The sequence below is a fragment of the Hylobates moloch genome, unplaced genomic scaffold (genome assembly GCF_009828535.3).
Source record: "Hylobates moloch isolate HMO894 unplaced genomic scaffold, HMol_V3 SCAFFOLD_15, whole genome shotgun sequence".
In the NCBI taxonomy this organism is placed as follows: Eukaryota; Metazoa; Chordata; class Mammalia; order Primates; family Hylobatidae; genus Hylobates; species Hylobates moloch.
Window position 1 is genome coordinate 12422603 of NW_026652290.1, and position 21234 is coordinate 12443836.

At 40.5% G+C, this 21234-nt stretch overlaps 1 protein-coding gene across 13 annotated transcripts in view; it reads left to right on the top strand.

Annotated features, from left to right (window-relative positions):
- The window catches only part of BPTF (bromodomain PHD finger transcription factor), a 157517-nt gene that overhangs the window by 86807 nt on the left and 49476 nt on the right, over window positions 1–21234 (top strand). For 8 of the 13 annotated variants that reach the window (XM_032177829.2, XM_032177820.2, XM_032177818.2 and 5 more), the window contains 8 exons: window positions 1180–3484; window positions 9050–9174; window positions 10681–10809; window positions 13479–13629; window positions 15183–15225; window positions 18960–19206; window positions 19564–19725; window positions 19942–20093. In XM_032177829.2, the coding sequence (XP_032033720.1) occupies window positions 1180–3484; window positions 9050–9174; window positions 10681–10809; window positions 13479–13629; window positions 15183–15225; window positions 18960–19206; window positions 19564–19725; window positions 19942–20093 (3314 nt within the window). The remainder of the gene's footprint in view (window positions 1–1179; window positions 3485–9049; window positions 9175–10680; window positions 10810–13478; window positions 13630–15182; window positions 15226–18959; window positions 19207–19563; window positions 19726–19941; window positions 20094–21234) is intronic. The other 5 variants (XM_032177822.2, XM_032177830.2, XM_032177831.2 and 2 more) reach the window with 1 other exon arrangement.

The window sequence follows — 21234 nt, forward strand, 5'->3', positions numbered from 1 at the left end:
TTTAGTATATTCACAAAGTTCAACCATTATCACATCAATCTTAGATCATTTTCATAACCTTGAAAAGAAGCCTCATTCATACCCATTAGCGATTACTTTCCAGTCCCTCCCCAAAGTGCTGCCAGCTTAGTGGTCTACTTTCTGTCTCTCTGGATTTGCCTATTTTGGACAGTCCATAGAAATGGAATCAGACAATATGTGGTCCTTTGTGGCTGGCTTCATCCACTTAGCATGTTTTTAAGGTTCATCCATGTTGTAGCATGCATCAGTACTTTCTTTGTTTTTGTTTCTGAATAATACTCTGTATGGATATGCCACATTTTGTTGTCCATTCATCAGTTGATGGACATTGGGTTGTTTCCTCTTTTGGCTATTATGAGTAATGCTGCTATGAACATTCATGCAGAAGTTTTTTGTGGCCATGCGTTTTCACTTCTCTTGGAGATATACCTAGGAATGGAATTACTGGATCATATGGTAACTCTCTTTAACCTTTTGAGGAACGACATTGTCTTTTGTAACCAGTCATTTTTTAAAAAACTAGATAAGCTAGATAATGCATGTGGCTAGAGATATTTTATAACTGTAAAAGTTTATACAAAATATTACATGAAGGTACTAGAATGTGCAGTAGCCTGCCACATACTAAGTACTTTTTCATTATGGCATTCCATCATTTTTAGATACTAAGAATCAGAATATTTAAATATTTTGAGGATGTATGTCTCATAAAGTTCAACACTATCCACTGACCAGGAACTTTGAAATATATATTCAAGCTCTAGAGAGAAAATGAAAAAAATAGATACTTAAAAAAATATTTTTGGCTGGGCGTGGTGGCTCATGCCTGTAATCTCAGCACTTTGGGAGGCTGAGGTGGCCGGATCACCTGAGGTCAGGAGTTCAAGACCAGCCTGGCCAACATCGCAAAACCCTGTCTCTACTGAAAATTCAAAAATTAGCCAGGCATGGTGGCACATGCCTATAATCCCAGCTACTCGGGAGGCTGAGGCACGAGAATTGCTTGAACTCAGGAGGCGGAGGTTGCAGTGAACTGAGATCACGCCACTGCACTCCAGCCTGGGCAACAGAGTGAGACTCCGTATCAAAAAAAAAAAATTTATAAATTCCTCCTTTCAGAGTAAAAACTACATTTATATAAATGTCTTTGTTTCACAGATGTGAAGGAGCTTTTAGATTCTGACAGTGATAAACCCTGCAAGGAAGAACCAATGGAAATAGACGATGACATGAAAACAGAGTCACATGTAAATTGTCAGGAGAGTTCTCAAGTAGATGTGGTCAATGTTAGTGAGGGTTTTCATCTAAGGACTAGTTACAAAAAGAAAACAAAATCATCCAAACTAGATGGACTTCTTGAAAGGAGAATTAAACAGTTTACACTGGAAGAAAAACAGCGACTCGAAAAAATCAAGTTGGAGGGTGGAATTAAGGGTATAGGAAAGGCTTCTACAAATTCTTCAAAAAATCTCTCTGAATCACCAGTAATAACAAAAGCAAAAGAAGGGTGTCAGAGTGACTCGATGAGACAAGAACAGAGCCCGAATGCAAATAATGATCAACCTGAGGACTTGATTCAGGGATGTTCAGAAAGTGATTCCTCAGTTCTTAGAATGAGTGATCCTAGTCATACCACAAACAAACTTTATCCAAAAGATCAAGTGTTAGATGATGTCTCCATTCGGAGCCCAGAAACAAACTGTCAGAAAGAAAATTCCATTGAAAATGACATAGAAGAAAAAGTCTCTGGCCCTCCCAGTAAAGGCCAGGAACCCAGTAAGAGTAAAACAAAAGGAAGTGATTTTTTCATCGATGACTCTAAACTAGCCAATGCAGATGATATTGGTACTTTGATCTATAAGAAAAAAACGCTCATGCAGGAGGAAAGTGACACCATTGTTTCTTCTTCCAAGAGTGCTTTACATTCATCAGTGCCTAAAAGTGCCAATGACAGAGATACCACACCTCTGTCAAAAGCAATGGACTTTGAAGGAAAACTGGGATGTGACTCTGAATCTAATAGCACTTTGGAAAATAGTTCTGATACCATGTGTATTCAGGATAGCAGTGACGAAGATATGATTGTTCAGAATAGCAATGAAAGTATTTCTGAACAGTTCAGAACTCAAGAACAAGGTATTGAAGGCTTGGAGCCATTAAAATGTGAATTGGTTTCTGAAAAGTCCACTGGAAACTCTGAGGACAGGCTGCCGGGTAAGGTAACTGAAGCAAATGGTAAAAAACCAAGTCAGCAGAAGAAATTAGAGGAGAGAGCAGTTAATAAATGTAGTGATCAAATAAAGCTAAAAAGTAACACTGACAAAAAGAATAATGAAAATCGAGAGTCTGAAAAGAAAGGACAGAGAACAAGTACATTTCAAATAAATGGAAAAGATAATAAACCCAAAATATATTTGAAAGGTGAATGCTTGAAAGAAATTTCTGAGAGTAAAGTAGTAAGTGGTAATGTTGAACCAAAGGTTAATAATATAAATAAAAAAATCCCTGAGAATGATATTAAATCATTGACTGTTAAAGAATCTGCTATAAGGCCATTCATTAATGGTGATGTCATCATGGAAGATTTTAATGAAAGAAACAGCTCCGAAACAAAATCACGTTTACTGAGTTCAGATGCTGAAGGTAACTACCGAGATAGCCTTGAGACCCTGCCATCAACCAAAGAGTCTGACAGTACACAGACGACCATACCTTCAGCATCTTGTCCAGAAAGCAATTCAATTAATCAGGTAGAAGATATGGAAATAGAAACCTCAGAAGTTAAGAAAGTTACTTCATCACCTATTACTTCTGGAGAGGAATCTAATCTCAGTAATGACTTTATTGATGAAAATGGTCTGCCCATCAACAAAAATGAAAATGTCAATGGAGAATCTAAAAGAAAAACCGTCATCACAGAAGTCACCACGATGACCTCCACAGTGGCCACAGAATCAAAAACTGTGATCAAGGTAGAAAAAGGCGATAAGCAAACTGTGGTTTCTTCCACAGAAAATTGTGCGAAATCCACTGTCACAACCACCACTACAACGGTGACCAAGCTTTCCACACCCTCCACAGGCAGCAGTGTGGACATCATCTCTGTAAAGGAGCAGAGCAAAACCGTGGTCACCACAACAGTGACAGACTCCCTGACCACCACGGGAGGCACGCTGGTTACATCTATGACTGTGAGCAAAGAGTATTCCACACGAGACAAAGTGAAACTGATGAAATTTTCAAGACCAAAGAAGACTCGTTCAGGTACAGCTCTGCCATCCTATAGAAAATTTGTTACCAAGAGTAGCAAGAAGAGCATTTTTGTTTTGCCTAATGATGACTTAAAAAAGTTGGCCCGAAAAGGAGGAATCCGAGAGGTCCCTTATTTTAATTACAATGCAAAACCTGCTTTGGATATATGGCCATATCCTTCTCCTAGACCGACCTTTGGCATCACTTGGAGGTATGTACTTTAAAATGTATTTGGGGGAGGGAGAAAATTTTAAAAAGGATTATCTCACAAGAATATCTCATTTTTTAAAAATGAGATAATAGAGATAAGACAGGAAATATATCTTATGTTTCCTGTCTAGGCCAAAGATAGTAGTGGAAACGGGATACAGAAAGCTTCAAAATTGGCCAACTGGTATGTACTAAAGTTTTTGTAGGGAAAAATGTTTAAAGACTTAAAATTTAAGGGAATGTTTTAAAAATGAAATTCAGTTTTAACTTTCATAAGACAAAAGGAACATGTCAGATATGATTGTTTTTGTGGTCTGATTTTCTGAGTTACTGCTCTGGGAACAAGGTAATCACCAACTTTCTGGAATGTTTGTATTTTATTTTTATTAGATAATTCATAAAAAATAAGACATAAACACGCCTGTAAATTTCATAAAGCTTATCATAATGTGAAAATCTTCCTAATGTAGCTTATTTGCATGATAAACATTTGTTTTGGAGTTCTCTGTTATTTATGTATGAATAGGTAGTCTCTAAGATTCCTTAGAAATTTTTTTAAACCCAGAAATAGTCCTAACTTAAAATTTTCTGGGCACTTTAGGTTTAGGGGATGCGTCCTAAATAGATAGTGTTGGTAGTTGTAAAATCATGTAGTTTTTTGTTGGGAAGGGATCTTAGAAATTCTTATCTTTTGTAAATGTGCAGTAATTTGCCTGTGGCTACAGAGACACAGGAATAGTGCCCGGTTTTCCTAAATCCCAGTCTAGTACTTTATCTGCTATATCACATTTCACTTATGTGTCCTTGCTTTCTCCTTTTTCATGTCCTTGTCTTTATCTTTTCACCCCTGTAATTGAGAAGGATGGAACATAAACATTGAAAACATGAGAGTTCTGGGAACATCTTTAGAAATCAGAACCAGCGATAGTTGCAATTAGATTTTGCTAGGACCCTCAAGTTATTTCAACGAGTTACTGAGCCATTTTCATTTCCCCTTAGGCTTCGTTTTTGTGTGTTTTTTAATATTTTTCCAATTTCTTTAAAAATGACACTTTTTTGGTTTCCTTTATATTACAATCAGCTAGTATTAGAAAAAAAAAGTAAGTACTCTCTATAAAGGAATTCATTTATTTATACGACCATAGTTTGTTTGACCAAGTTTTTTATAACTCATCTTTTGATTTGAAATAAAATATCATCACTCCATTACACATTCAATAGAGACAGCTGAAAAGTACAATTTCTCTGCAGGGCCTGCAATGAAGGATTTGCAGAATCCTGCAGGGAATCAAGGAACTCTTCATTACAATTCATGGATTTATAGGATTACTCTGCACTTTTCTGCTTTCTTCATTGAGAGCGGTCCCAAAATGTATCCTTGACTGTCCTGCAGGTAACTTCTTTCCCACTGGAAAAGTTACTATGTACAAATACTTTAATTAAAGTGATCTGGCAATTGTGGAGGCCGACCTTTCTGCTCTTTGTATTCTAAAATGGAGGGTAGGCTCAACTGGGAAGCACTCTTCTCTGAACTCTCCAGGAGAGTTAGGCACTGGTCCCAATCAAGTGTTGCGCGGGGCCCTGTTCTGCACAGCTGAATTTCAGGAGCTGAATTTCATGTCTTAGTATGCACTATGGCACAGTTTGTATTACTTGATTTCACATTTTTTAATGGAAGGAAATACCTTCCATTAAACATTATTCATTTTAAACCGATACAGCCTTCAAATGTATGCTAACATCTTAATTCGCTGAAACAAATTTGAGAGAAGCATAATCCTTTCTGTCTGACGGAGGCATGGGTAAATATGTAAATTGATCATGACTTTAGAATGCATTTTTAAAAAGCATATTGCTATAAAAAGCCATGCACGTGAAATGCATTTTTATACTAACACTAGAATAGAATACATCTGATGGTTAGGAGTTAAGAATGCCAAAGGTGCATGTATGATCTTTGTTATTAATGTTAAGGCTGAGCAATATTGGAAAACTTGTCTCATACACTCAATAGGGCCTCTTTTTCCCTCCACACCATCCATTCCCTTATGCCCATCCTCCCAGACCCTGATTCTGTGCTTCATTGTCAAACATTGAACTGATAGTTGTCCTCCACAGTGCTGCCAGAAAGATTCTCCTAAAATGCCCCTCTATCCTGTGAATAGTCTGACTGAGCTAAGGACTTGGTAACTACTGCAGCAAGGAGCGGGGAAAGCATTTGTCACCTGTAGATCACATTCATGGAAAGTACTTCCCTTTACAACCCATCCAGTACTGGATAAATCTCAGAGGACTTAATATACATACCCTTTAATGCTCTTCTTTAATCTTTTAATTTGGTACAGCGCATTCTGGCTTCTGCCTTTTTCTCTCATGCCACCTTCATCTCTTTCTGTACCTCCACACCCATTCCCTCCAGTCATAAAACACTGGATGTAGTTTCTGGGAAGAAATGTGTACTCCTGCACATTGTTCTCTTTAGCATATGTGTGCCCCTTGCCTTTGATCAGCAACCCCCATGCCCTTAACTTGTCCTTTGAAACTCCAGCAAAGCTCTCTCTGATCCTCATTCCCGAGCCAATTCAGATGTCCCTCCTTTGTCCTTTCCTCTCTTACAGCTCCTTGAGAACACAGACAGATTCTAGTTCACCTCTGTGTCCCCAGCTCCTTTCACATAGTCTAACACATGGAAGATGCTCAAGTATTTTTTGAATGAATGCTTGAATGAGCAGACTTACCATGCATGTGGTGTGTTCCTCCCTGGTGTTATTTCCATTTTAAAATAAGGATACTTTAAAGTCATTGTTTGACCACAGAGAATGAGGATGAACTTTCCCTTGCAAATAAATATTTATTTGCCTTCTCCTATGACCTTAAAGATCTCTAGGAATTACTATGGGGTATAGTCTGAAAGTAACAGACACTTTCCCCCTCTTGGGACATCCCTGCACTAGTTAACATTTCCCCTCTGATTTCCCCTTGACCTGCTCTGTCCAGGTCAGAGCATTCATAGTGCGATAACTGCTGAGAAAGTAATGGTGTCACAAGTGGATATGGGAAGTTAAGAAGCTGCAGTAACTTTTTGGCTAGAGCTTTCCCTTTCACAGTGTTCATTTTTCCAACTGAATGCTGCCAATAGAAAGCATTGCCTTTCAGGTGGGCACGGTGGCTCACACCTCCTGTAATCCCAGCACTTTGGGAGGCCGAGGCAGGTGGATCACCTGAGGTCAGGAGTTGGAGACCAGCCTGGCCAACGTGGTGAAACCCCGTCTTAACTAAATATACAAAAATGAGCCAGGCATGGTGGTGGGCGCCTGTAATCCCAGCTACTCAGGAGACTGAGGCAGGAGAATCGCTTGAACCTGGGAGGCGGAGGTTGCAGTGAGCCAAGATCGCACCATTACACTCCAGCCTGGGCGACAAGAGCAAAACTCCATCTCAAAAAAATAATAATAATATACAAAAATTAGCTGGATGTTTGGGTGGGGGCCTATAATTCCGGCTACTCGGGAGGCTGAGGCAGGAGAATCGCTTGAACCTGGGAGGCAAAGGTTTCAGTGAGCCAAGATCATGCCACTGCACTCCAGCCTGGGCAACAGAGCAATACTCTGTCTCCAAAAAAAAAAAAAAAGAAAGCATTGCCTTTTACATACAGAGTTGTTTGAGATTTACCTTCCACCTCTGTTAGAGGAGGAAATTATTTTTATTTTATAGCCTTTGTCTACACCATAATCAACCACTAAGTTCATTTAAGTAGAGTGAAAATGTCAACAAAGTATTCAGTTACACAAAGATATATAGTGAATTCCATTTTAAGACATGATATTTAATGCAGTTAAGTAAATTTATTTTGAAATACATTTTTAGTATTTTTTAAGAATGTCTAAAACGTTTAGTACCTCTACACAATGTTTAGAAACAAACATGAACACAGAGAGATTTGTCTGTTGATAAGTAACTAATATGGTATTGTCCTTTTTCTTTCTTTTTTTTTTTTTTTTTTTTTTTCTGTTTTTTGAGATAGAGTCTTGCACTGCTGCCCAAGGTGGAGTGCAGTGGAACGATCTCGGCTCACTGCAGCCTCTGCCTTCCGGGTTCGAGCTATTCTCCTGCCTTGGCCTCCCAAGTAGCTGGGATTACAGGCGCCCACCACCATGCCCAGCTTATTTTTAGTAGAGATGGGGTTTCACTATGTTGGCCAGGCTGGTCTCAAACTCCTGACCTCGTGATCCCCCCGCCTTGGCCTCCCAAAGTGCTGGGATTACAGGTGTGAGCCACTGCACCCAGCTGATATTGTCCTTTTTCTAATATTTTATTATTCATTGTAGAATTTGAAAACTACACTAATGCTGTTAAAGTTTTATTAGTATTAGCTTTATTCATCATCCAGTTGTTCATGTTTTGAAGAACCACCATTTGGATGCAGAATGTTTTTGTCCGTTTGGAAAGGTATTACTAGATTTGTAAGATGTTTTTGGTTTAATTTAATTTTATTTATTTACTTATTTATTTATTTTGAGACAGAGTTTCACTCTTGTCGCCCAGGCTGGAGTGCAATGGGGTGATCTTGGCTCACTGCAACCTCTGTCTCCTGGGTTCAATTGATTCTCCTGCCTTAGCCTCCCAAGTAGCTCAGGTTACAGGTGTGCACCACCATGCCCAACTAAGTTTTGTATTGTTTTGTTTTTGAGACGGAGTCTCGCTCTGTTGCCCAGGCTGGAATGCAATGGCCAGATCTCGGCTCACTGAAAGCTACACCTCCCAGGTTGACACCATTCTCCTGCCTCAGGCTCCCGAGTAGCTGGGACTACAGGCATCCGCCACTGGCCTGGCTAATTTTTTGTATTTTTAGTAGAGATGGGGTTTCACCGTGGTCTCGATCTCCCGACCTTGTGATCTGCCCACCTCAGCCTCCCAAAGTGCTGGGATTACAGGCCTGAGCCACCACGCCCGGTTTTGTATTTTTAATAGAGATGGGGTTTTGCCATACTGGTCAGGCTGGTGTCGAACTCCTGACCTCAGGTGATCTGCCCGCCTCAGCCTCCCACAGTGCTGGGATTACAGGCGTCCGCCACCACATCTGACCTCATTTTATTCTTTTAGAAAATTTAAACATTTTCAGGTTTCTTGTTTTTGCAAAAGTTAGGATTTTTCCTTCAAAACTCCTTTTATCACATTTAATAACAATTATCTATTTCTGTATATTTGGTCCCCCAAATTTTCCTAACAGATATTTTGGAATTAGGTTAACTTTATAAGATCTTCATGAATTTTTGCCGTATCAACCTTACAATGAAACTTTCTCATTTTATAAATTTATATGGCATTTAAAATGAATATAGACCCTTTTTAAAAAAAAGTTAGGTGTGTGTTATGCCTATGAACAAAGAAATTTTTCTTTTAAAGGACATATAATACCAAAGTCTTACAAAACCATATTATAAATACTGAAGTCCTAATGAGGACAAGAAACACAGCCCTTCAGTTTAGTAGAGTGAATATGAATGTGTATGTGTGTGTATATACATATAGATATATATATGGATTTCTTTGGTTTTCCTTTCAGGTATAGACTTCAGACAGTAAAGTCCTTAGCTGGAGTGAGCCTGATGTTACGGTTACTGTGGGCAAGTTTGAGATGGGATGACATGGCGGCCAAGGCTCCTCCAGGAGGAGGGACTACACGGACAGGTAAGGGGGAGGGGAGTTATTTTCTAATTTAAGTTTAAAAGCTAAAATCACAGGCCAGGCGCAGTGGCTCACGCCTGTAATCCCAACACTTTAGGAGACCGAGGTGGGCGTATCACAAGGTCAAGAGATCGAAACCATCCTGGCCAACATGGTGAAACCCCATCTCTACTAAAAATAGAAAAATTAGCTGGGTGTGGTGGCACACGCCTATAGTCCCAGCCACTTGGGAGGGTGAGGCAGAAGAATCACTTGAACCGGGGAGGCGGAGGTTGCAGTGAGCTGAGATCGCGCTGCTGCACTCCAGCCTGGCAACTCCATCTCAAAAAAAAAAAAAAAAAAAAAAAAAAAAGAACAACTAAAATCACTTGCCTATTCACTTAATTTTAAGCATCTCTGTTTTCTTACTGAACTATAATACGCCGGGCATGGTGGCTCATGCCTGTAATCCCAGCACTTTGGGAGACTGAGGCGGGTGGATCATGAGGTCAGGAGATCCTGACCATCCTGGCTAACACGGGCTTTCACCCTGTCTCTACTAAAAATACAAAAAATTACCTGGGCGTGGTGGTGGGCTCCTGTAGTGCCAGCTACTCGGGAGGCTGAGGCAGGAGAATGGTGTGAACCCGGGAGGCGGAGCTTACAGTGAGCTGAGATTGCGCCACTGCACTCCAGTCTGCGCGACAGAGCGAGACTCTGTCTCAAAATAATAATAATAATAAAATATAATGCTTGTATTTTAAAAATACAGTTTTGGCCACATGTGATGGCTCTCACCTGTAATCCTAGCACTTTGGGAGGCCAAGACAGGAGGATCACTTGAGGCCAGGAGTTTGTGACCAGCCTGGACAACATAATGAGACCTTGTCTCTTCAAAACTCTAATTTAAAAAGAAAAAAATCAACTAGGCCTTGTGTTTGTAGTCCCTGCCACTTGGGAGGCTGGGGCCAGGAGGATTGCTTGAGCCAGGAGTTCAAGGTTGCAGTGACTGTGGTCCACTAATGTCTTCCAGTCTTAACAGCAAAACCCTGTCTCTTAAAAAAAATTTTTTTCATATACAGCTTTGTTGAAGTTTGGCACATGCTATAAAATCCCAGGGGCCAGAAGGGAAGGTTCAGATTATAAAGTGAGTCACTTATGTGTGAACCAGTCTACATTTTTTAAAAGATATTTATTATTGTTTAATTAAAAAATTAAACTAAGACTTCTGGAGGCCTATGCTTGCTGCTTCTGTCCTAGGCTTTTTATTATTTTGATTGAGTATTGCCACCAGGAGCTCAGCTATACCCAGCAGCATTGTGTTTCGTTTAGAATTTTGCAGTGAGGAAGAAGCTCGGTATTGTTGCAGTCTAGCAGTGATCCTGCTAGATGTTAGTGAGCCTGTTAATTAAGTCAGATGTTTCCAAAAGTTTATTCCACGTGTGTCTCTTTTTGAACGCACCAGATGTACCTTTTTAGTCTCCGAGTATTTTAGTTGGTTATTAATACTGTTGAATTAAATCACCATAGAAACATCTGAAACTGAAATCACAACAACAGAAATAATTAAGAGGAGAGACGTTGGTCCTTACGGCATTCGATCTGAATATTGTATCAGGAAAATCATTTGTCCCATTGGAGTTCCAGAAACACCAAAAGGTAAGGAATAGAAAGAATTCTATTCTTTCATTATTAACCTGTTAACCATGTATTTTATAAATTGAAATTTGGTATAATTTTTTCTTCTCCCTGTTCACCTTTTAAAAAAGACATTTTTTACAACTACCAAATTTTGAAAATGATATTAAAGTAATAAACATATCAAGATTCTGGTAGACACACATTGATGCCTATAAGCCTTGTTCCAAGCACAGCAAAGGGCTATAATAATACCTCTTGTAACTAAGATATGAGACATCGATTGACCCCAGACCAGCAGCTCCTAGAGAGCAGTCATCTCGTCTGTCTGGTTTATTGAAGTCCTGGCAGCTAGTACGAGTCTGATATGTAAGTGGGTCAATAAAGGTTTCTTAAGGATTAAAACTATTGTGAAATACTTCAATGCTCAAGGTAGAGATAATCTAAGAGGCATAAAGAGTTACTCAAGAAATGTTTATAGAGCACCAATACAATAGGCACTGGGTGGCAAATACATAGAAGAATGATATTTGGCCCCTAATCTCAAGGAAGCAAAGAAAAGCTTATAGTATTATAATATCAGTGTTATATGTGTTGCAATAAGCTAAGAGAGGAATATTGGAAAAGAAGATTAACACTAATTTATAGATAATTATGAATGTCTACTTAGAAAATTCATGAGAATTGAAAGTATTAGCACTAATAGTTCATTGTATCCAGATTGAAAATATATAAATTCCATTTTATTTTATATAAACAATAAAAATATTTAGGAAAAAACCTAGTAAGAAATGTATAAAAGGCCAGGTACAGTGGCTCACACCTGTAATTCCAGGACATTGGGAGGCCAAGACAGGTGGATTACTTGAGCCCAGGAGTTCGAGCCCAGCCTAGACAATATAGTGAAACCCTATCCCTACAAAACATACAAAAATTACAAAAATATTGGTAACGTGCATGCCTATAATCCCAGCTACTCAGGAGGCTGAGGCCCGAGAATCGCTTGAGCCTGGGAAGTGGAGGTTGCAGTGAGCTGAGATTGCACCACTGCACTCCAGTCTGGGTAACAGATTGAGACTCCGTGTCAAAAAAAAGAGAAAAGAAATACAGGCCGGGCATGTGGCTCAAGCCTGTAGTCCCAGCACTTTGGGAAGCCGAGACGGGCAGATCACTTGAGATCAGGAGTTTGAGGCCAGCCTGGCCAACATAGCAAAACCCCATCTCTACTAAAAATACAAAAAATTAGCCGGGTGTGGTGGTACACACATGTAGTCCCAGCTACTTGGTAGGGTGAGGTGGGAGAATCACTCATACCCAGGGGGCAGAGGTTGCAGTGAGCCAAGATTGTGCCACTGCATTCTAGCATGGGCAACAGAGTGAGACTCCCATCTCCAACTAAATAAATGAATAAATAAAAAGATAATGTCCTTAGATAGAAACATAGTGTTTTTATAAAAGTTAGTTCTCCCCAAATGTATACAGTTAATTTTTGAAACTTGATTAAATTAACTTGGCAGTTCTTGGAGAATAACCTTTTTGAAAAGAGTACCAATGAAGCAACCTGTTCCTAGTAGATGATAAATTTTAGCTTACTTAAAACAGCGGCCAGGCGCAGTGGCTCACGCCTGTAATTCCAACGCTTTGGGAGGCCGAGGCTGGTGGGTTATTTGAGGTCAGGAGTTCAAGACCAGCCTGGCCAACATGGTGAAACCCCGTCTCTCCTAAAAATACAGAAATTAGCTGGACATGGTATTACACACCTGTAGTCCCAGCTACTTGGGAGGCTGAGGCACGAGAATTGCTAAACCCAGGATGGGGGTGTTGCAGTGAGCCGAGATCACACCACTGTACTCCAGCCTGGGCAACAGAGCAAGACTCTGTTTCCAAAAAAAAAAAAAAAATCACAAGGTCGTCCTGGCACAGAAAGAGCTCTGTTGATGGGCAGAGACACAGATAGGAGATGTACCTGACAGGCCTTCAGTCTCCTTGACCCCACAGCCTTTGATGCAAACCACTGCAGTCCCCTAAAATCACTTTTCTTTGGCTTGTATCCAAATTCAGGTCCTGCTTCCATTTCCGTTTCCTTCTGCTGCTTCCTCGTGATTGAATATATGGGAAGGTTCAATGCCTGTCCCTCCCTACTTTTTATTTTTTAAATCTTTTTCTGAGGAGATTTTATCTGTTCTTAGGTTTCACGTCTCCCCTTTATATTGGTAACTCTCAAATCCCCCTTCTCTCTGCAGTGATAGGGAAACACATATTGTGTACCCAAGTGTGAGAAGAACATGCTAGGCTTTCGTAGGAAGTTGAATTCATGTTGGGGTCTGGAGGATGAATTGACATTAGTCAGATGAGCGGTGGGGGCTTGGAATAGTGCTCCAGGTGGAAGAAACAGGTTATATAAAGGCTCATAAGCCTTTTATTTTAGGGGTCAGCAAACCACAGCCCATGAGCCTTGGCCTACCCTGCTTTTATAAATTAAATTTGATTGGAACACAGCCACATTTACTCACTTATGTATTGTCTTTGGCTGCTTTCATGATACAAAGGCACAGCTGAGTAGCTGCAGCAGAGACCATCTGGCTATTTAAGAAGAAGTTTGCCAACCACTTTTTCATAATAGAAGATGCCAGAAGTACTTTAATTTTAGAAGCAATATTGCATAAAATATTCTGATTTCCTTTCCAAAGAAACACCTACACCACAGAGGAAAGGCCTTCGATCAAGTGCACTGCGGCCAAAGAGACCAGAAACGCCCAAGCAAACTGGCCCTGTTATTATTGAAACCTGGGTAGCAGAAGAAGAGCTGGAATTGTGGGAGATCAGGGCATTTGCTGAGAGGTAAGGAAATGGTTAATACCTGGTCAACTATTTGAAGATTTTATCACTTCAGAATCAAGAAATTACTTTTTTTTTTTTGTTTGGAGACAGGATCTTGCTCTGTCACCCAGGCTGGAGTGCAGTGGCACAATCTTGGCTCACTGCAACCTCTGCCTCCCGGGCTCAAGTGACCCTCTCACCTCAGCCTCCCTGGTACCTAAGACTACAAGTGTATGCCACCACGCCCAGCTAATGTTTGTATTTTTTGTACAGAGATGGAGTTTTGCTATGTTGTTCAGGCTGATTTTGAACTCCTGAGCTCAAGCAATCCACCCAACTTGGCCTCCCAAAGTGCCGGGATTACAGGCATGAGCTACCCTGCCTGGGGTGAAAGAATTATCACTTTAATCGTTTATTCAGTGCGGTAAAGTCCTAGCTTGACTTTACTCCACCTTTGATTTTAAGTGCTAGCTATAAATAGTTTAGTAGGGTCCTCTCTCTTTTTTTTTTTTTTTTGAGACAGAGTCTCACTCTGTCAGCTAGGCTGGAGTGCAGTGGCATGATACTGGCTCACTGCAACCTCTGCCTCCTGGGCTCAAGCAATTCTCCTGCCTCAGCCTCCCGAGTAGCTGGGATTACAGGGGTGTGCCACCATGCCTGGCTGATTTTTGTATTTTTAGTAGAGATGGGGTTTCACCATGTTGGCCAGGCTGGTCTCGAACACCTGACCTTGGGTAATCCACCCGCCTCAGCCTCCCAAAGTGCTGGGATTACAAGTGTGAGCCACCGTGCCCAGCCTTCTCTCTTATTTTTAATGTGTTGCCCATTTATCGATTTCTAATGACCATAAATGTTTTATCTTTATTTTTTATTTTATTTTTGAGACAGAGTTTCACTCTGTCCCCCAGGCTGGAGTGCAGTGGCGCGATCTCGGCTTACTGCAACCTCCACTTCCCAGATTCAAGTGATTCTCCTGCCTCAGCCTCCCAAGTAGCTGGAATTACAGGCATGTGCTACCACGCATGGCTGACTTTTTTCTTTTTTTCGAGACGGAGTCTCTCTCTGTCATCCAGGCTGGAGTGCAGTGGCACAATCTCGGCTCATTGCAAACTCCACCTCCCAGGTTCAAGCAGTTCTCCTGCCTCAGCCAGGCGGCCACCACCATGCCTGGCTAATTTTTTTGTATTTTTAGTAGAGATGGGTCGAACTCCTGAGCTCAAGCAATCCACCCGCCTCGGCCTCCCAAAATGCTGGGATTACAGGCATGAGCCACCGCACCCGGCCTGAGCCACTGTGCCCAGCTCCGGCTAACTTTTGTATTTTTAGCAGACGGGGTTTCACCATGTTGGCCAGGCTGGTCTTGAACTCTTGACCTCAAGTGATCTGCCTGCCTCGTCCTCCCACGGTGCTGGGATTACAGGCATGAGCCACCTCGCACAGCCAAATGTTTTATTTTTAAATTGAGATAATATCATACCTTTGTATGATGTGAAAATCAACCAGATTTCACTTTTTATTAGATGCCAGATGCCTAATAGGATAGTTTCTGATAAGTTTCTCCTTTTTTTCTGCAGAGTGGAGAAAGAAAAGGCACAAGCAGTTGAGCAACAGGCTAAGGTTAGTGAACAGAAGAAGGCAGAGGACATCAAGGCCCAAATGGAGGCTCTTTCAAAACAAAAACACTTGACTTCCCATCAGCGGGGGGAGTTGGTGCTGGTCCCATTTGACAACATACATACATTTTTTAGCCAAATTCATGCACACCCATGCACAGTAATGATACATTCTTGTGGGTTTTGGTGTTTATTTTTTTGAGACAGTGTCTCACTATCACCCAGGCTGGAGTAGATCACAGCTTACCGAGCCTCGACCTCCCTGGTTCAAGCGGTCCTCAGCCTCACTAGTAGTTGAGACTACAGGCACACACTACCATGCCCAGCTAATATTTGTATTTTTTGTAGAGATAGGGCTTCACCATATTCCCCAGGCTGGTCTCAGACTCCTGGACTCAAGCGATCCACCTGCCTCAGCCTCCAAAGTGCTGGGATTTTAGGTGTGAGCCATTGCACCCATCCAGGTTTTTTTTTTTTTTTTAAGTGTATCTCACGTATATCTTATTGTCTTTATTTGAAAACAGCTCTGTGGGTACACCAAGCTGTGGTTTTGTAAAAAGTATACATATTTGGAGGACATCTGAAATAAGATTTCTATTATTTATTATCTTTAGAGTTTCATAAAGTAATTTCTGAAAATAATTTTTTCTTGTGAATTTCCAATCTGGAAAATTTCTGTAGTCTATGAAAAAGCAAAGTATACTAAAGCTCCGTAAGAGTTTGTTGTAATTGATTATTATAAAGCTACTGACGGTTTCTTAGTGTTTTCATACTATAAATAATGTGCCATGGCCAGGCGCAGTGGCTCATGCCTGTAGTCCCAGCATTTTGGAAGTCCAAGGCAGGAGGATCCCTTGAGTCCAGGGGTTCAAGACCAGCCTGGGCAACATAGGGAGACCCTGTCTCTAATAAAAGAAAAAAACAAAATTTTAAAAATAAAAATAAAAATACAATGTGCCGTATGTGCCTAAACATTGAGGACCTGAATAAAAGATGATTGCCACTTACTCCTATTGAGAAAATACTATAAAAGTTTTTACCAACTTCAATATATGAACATTGAGGATACAAGTGAAAAGATATATCTATATACAGTATTATTAACATAGTTACATAACTATTTAAAAATCGCATATAAACCAAATTATTTGTTTCAAACTAGTTTTCCCTTGCATTTTATAAAACATTTTTTCAAATTCTTGTGTATCTTTCAGTTTACTGTAGGTCCTTATCTTCACTTACATCAAAGTTTGAGATGATAGCACTTTTGGATTCTATGTATGATGCTGTCTGTCACAGGAAATCAATCACTAAACCCAAATATCTATAACAACTGGCTAGTTGCATTGTTTTTTTATTTTATTGGGTGTGTTTTCTCATCTCTGCAATACAACCTAACATATTACTTTTTTTTTTGAGACAGGGTCTCGCTCTCTTGCCCAGACTGCTGGAGCGCAGTGGCACGATCATGGCTCACCATATTCTCAATCTCCTGGGTTCAAGCAGTGTACCCACCTCAGCTTCCCAAGTAACTGGGACTACAGGCCTGCACCACCGTGTCTGGCTGATTTTTGTATTTTTTTGTAGAGATAGGACTTTTGCCATATTGCCCAGGCTAGTCTTGAACTCCTGAGCTCAAGTGATCTGCCTACTGGGGCCTCCCAAAGTGCTGAGATAGGGAGCACCACTGCATTTGGCCCTAATGTACTACTTTTTTTTTTTTTTGAGATGGAGTCTCACTCTGTCACCCAGGCTGGAATGCAGTGGTGCGATCTTGGCTCACTGCAAGCTCCGCCTCCCGGGTTCACACCATTCTCCTGCCTCAGCCTCCTGAGTAACTGGGACTACAGGCGCCTGCCACCACGCCTGAATAATTTTTTGTATTTTTAGTAGAGACGGGGTTTCACTGTGTTAGCCAGGATGGTCTCGATCTCCTGACCTCGTGATCCGCCTGCCTTGGCCTCCCAAAGTGCTGGGATTACAGGCGTGAGCCACCGTGCCCAGCCAGTATATTACTTTAAAAAATTTATTTAAAATGCTTATTTATGAAGATAGCTAACACTTCAACTTTGAAGGCATATCCTCCTATAAATAAGTACTAATATATCTGTTCTTTCTTTGCCTCCTTTTTTTTTTTTCAGAGATAAGGTGTTGCTCTGTTGCTGAGGCTAGAGTATAGTGGTGAGATCATAGCTCATTGCAACTTTGAATTCCCGGGCTTAAGGTGATCCTCTGGCCTCAGCCTCCTGAGTAGCTGGAGCTACAGACACACTACCACGCCCACCTTTGCCTCCGTCTTTTTTTTTTTTTCTTTCTTTCTTTTTTTTAACTGATTTAATCAGGTGACGTCTCTAAGAGTTGAAAACTAAGCTCTTCTGAGGAATGAGAAATTGTGTAAAGTACTTTATATTATATTCAGGTATATAGGATAGGTACAAAAGTAGTCCTAAAAAAATTGGACGTGATGTCATAGGTGAGCAGTTTGCAAAGGCAGAAGATTGTCGTGCAGGATTGGAATTTGATTTTAGCAGACATCCCAGCGTCACCCTTAACTAGCTCTGTGGCCTTGGGCCAGTTACACAACCTCTCTAGTCTCCGTTTCCTCAGCTTATAAGATAATGAAGGTAAAGCATCTGCCACCAGGTTTGCAATAAATTTCACCTGTTGTTTTACATGTGTATGGTTATACTGTTACTCATCACACCACTGTTGATAAGCTGTTAGAAAAGTTTAACAATCCATAATAAAGGATATATAGAATATCTTTAATAACTAGTTTTAAAGATCATGTTATATTACTCTGTATAGTATAAAGTATTTTTCTGTAAAAATATTTGAATGTATAATAGAAGTCTAGGAAAACTATTTTGTAATTTTCAGCTTGCTTGATTGCAGGTTTGCCAACTTTAATAATAGTATCATTAACTATTGACATGCTTTTATAGTTGGATAAATTAACATTACAGTGAAACAGAAACCTTTCACAGCTCCATTTGTTCTCAGCTCTGAATCTTACCGCTGAGCACATGGTGTTTCTGTCTCCAGTAAGCTTACCCACATCTGTGTTGTTTTCAGTCTGAAACCTTGGATATTTGTACAAGCCAGAAAAACTTGATATAAAATTTTCTGCTGTGAACAGCTTAGTACTTTAAATGTAATATATGTGATATAGAGATGTGAAAATACTGCCTTCATAGATAGGAACCTTGGAGGAAGTAAAAATATATATATGGCCTTCATCAAGAAATTAAATTCAGGTAATTTTTTTTTTTTTTTTTTTTTTTTAAGACGTGGAGTCACTCTGTCACCCAGGCTGGAGTGCAGTGGCATGATCTCAGCTTACTGCAACCTCTGCCACCCGGGTTCAAGCAATTCTTCTGCCTCAGCCTCCCGAGTAGTTAGAATTACAGGCATGAGCCACAATGCTTGGCTCATTTTTGTATTTTTAGTAGAGGTGGGGTTTCACCATATCGGCCAGGCTGGTCTCGAACTCCTGACCTCGGGTGATCCACACACCTCAGCTTCCCAGAGTGCTAGGATTACAGGTGTGAGCCACCACAGCCAGCCATAAATATGGGTAAATTTATATGGGCATATATTCTTTTTGGAAGTAAAATATTTCAGAAATGTAGTGGAATTTCTTAAGGTGAGAGAAATTGTGGACAGACTTCTTGTAGAATGGTATTGTTTTTATTTAGAACTATTTTGATTCATGTTTCCTCTCCCTCACTTTTTTAGAAACGACTGGAGCAGCAGAAGCCGACAGTGATTGCAACTGCCACTACTTCGCCAACAAACAGTACAACCAGTACCATCTCTCCAGCACAGAAGGTTATGGTGGCCCCCATAAGTGGCTCCGTTACAACTGGAACCAAAATGGTACTAACTACTAAAGTTGGATCTCCAGCTACAGTAACATTCCAACAAAACAAGAACTTTCATCAAACCTTTGCTACATGGGTTAAGCAAGGCCAGTCAAATTCAGGTATGGAACTATCATTAAGTAAAAGATTACTTTGGTTCAGGAAAATGAATTTTCAACCGTTTAGCTACTGAAATGAAACATTTTTTTAGAAGATTGTTTTTCTTTTGCAGCCAGTTGAGCAAACAAGCTGTAACATTTGGTTTGTTACAAATAATGTTCATAATATTACATTAGCAAACTCCTCTCTTACATTATTTCACTTTCAACATTTACATAGTTCACTTTGAGTGGAGAGGAATGTTTTTATTAAAAATACAAAATGAGCCACATTTCATGCATTGGTGCCCTTTCCTAGAAGTCACTACGTTGCTGGTTATTTTAAATCTAAAGCTTATTAAATGTCTTATACCCCATTAGCCACCAGCACAGCTGCCACATCTGCTACAACCATTGCCAGCACAGGTCAGACGTTCCAAATTACAGGCAATCCAGTCACTATGGCAGGAAAAGTAATTACCAAACTGCCACTTCCTGCAAACAGCAAGATTGTCGCTGTAAATGTGCCAGCAACACAAGGAGGTAAGGGAAATGTGAAGAGTTTTAATTCACATTTGCCAGATCATACTGTTGCCATTATTTTTCATCTCCTTTTCGCTGATTTCAGTCCTCGGATCTCACATTCTATGTAGCCCACTATAAAACCCTGCCACACGTAGTTTCTCCTCAGCAACCGAGCACCACGTAATGCTTTCCAATAAAGTGACAGTTTTTAATTATGCTTCATCTTTTTTTAAGGCGTTGTTCAAGTACAGCAGAAAGTCTTGGGTATCATTCCATCAAGTACAGGTACCAGTCAGCAAACCTTTACTTCATTCCAGCCCAGGACAGCAACAGTCACAATTAGGCCCAATACCTCAGGCTCTGGAGGAACCACAAGCAATTCACAAGTAAGAATCTTACAGACTTATTTGGTTTGATGTGTCGAGCACATCACATTATTTTTAGAATGACTTCTTCCAAGATTAATCCAACTCAGTTTCCTTTGCCTAATACTGAATCTGTGACAGAGTACTGATTTGGAAAAAAATCTGTTATATTTCTGATAAGTGAAAATGATACTTGAAGTATTAATGTTTAACATTTAGTTAATGACACATTAGTATGGTTTATGAAGAATAATAATTGCTTTCTAGGATTTTATAAAGAAAATTTCTTTATGTAAAACAGTGGACAGCACTAGACCACCCAAGGAAGTGTGCTGTGCAGGCTCACTAAGAAATCGAATTTAAAATGCTGGGCCAGGTGCGGCAGCTCACGCCTGTAATCCAAACACTTTGGGAGGCCAAGGCGGGCAGATCACTTGAGCTCAGGAGTACAGGGCCAGCCTGGGCAACATGGCAAAACCCCGTCTCTACAAAAAATACAGAAATTAGCCAGGCGTGGTGGTGCTCACCTGTAGTCCCAGCACCTCAGGAGGCTGAGGTGGGAGGATGGCTTGAGCCTGGGAGCGGAAGGTTGCAGTGAGCTGAGATTATGCCACCACACTCTAGCCTGGGCAATAGAGCCAGACCTTGTCTCAAAAAAAAAAAAAAAAATTAAAAAGTAATCTACAGTACTGTTAACTAGTTTGTTATCAGCTGATATGTACACATATTAGATACATCATTTCTTTTTTTGAGACAGAGTTTCAATCTTGTTGCCCAGGCTGGAATGCAATGGCATGATCTCCGCTCACTGCAACCTCCGCCTCCTGGGTTCAAGCAATTCTCCTGCCTCAGCCTCTCAAGTAGCTGGGATTATAGGCACCCACCACCACGCCTGGCTAATTTTTGTATTTTCAGTAGAAACGGGTTTTACCATGTTGGTCAGGCTGGTCTCAAACTGCTGACCTCGGGTGATCCACCTGCCTCGGCCTCCCGAAGTGCTGGGATTACAGGCCTGAGTCACTGCACCTGGCCCAGATATGTAATTTCTTTGTTACTAGTATGGAAAAGGCTTAAAGTTTTGTAGACTAGCATTATGGAAAAAGGTTTAAAGTTTTAAATTTTTGAAAATGTTCTGAACCTAACTATAAAACTGAAAATAAAA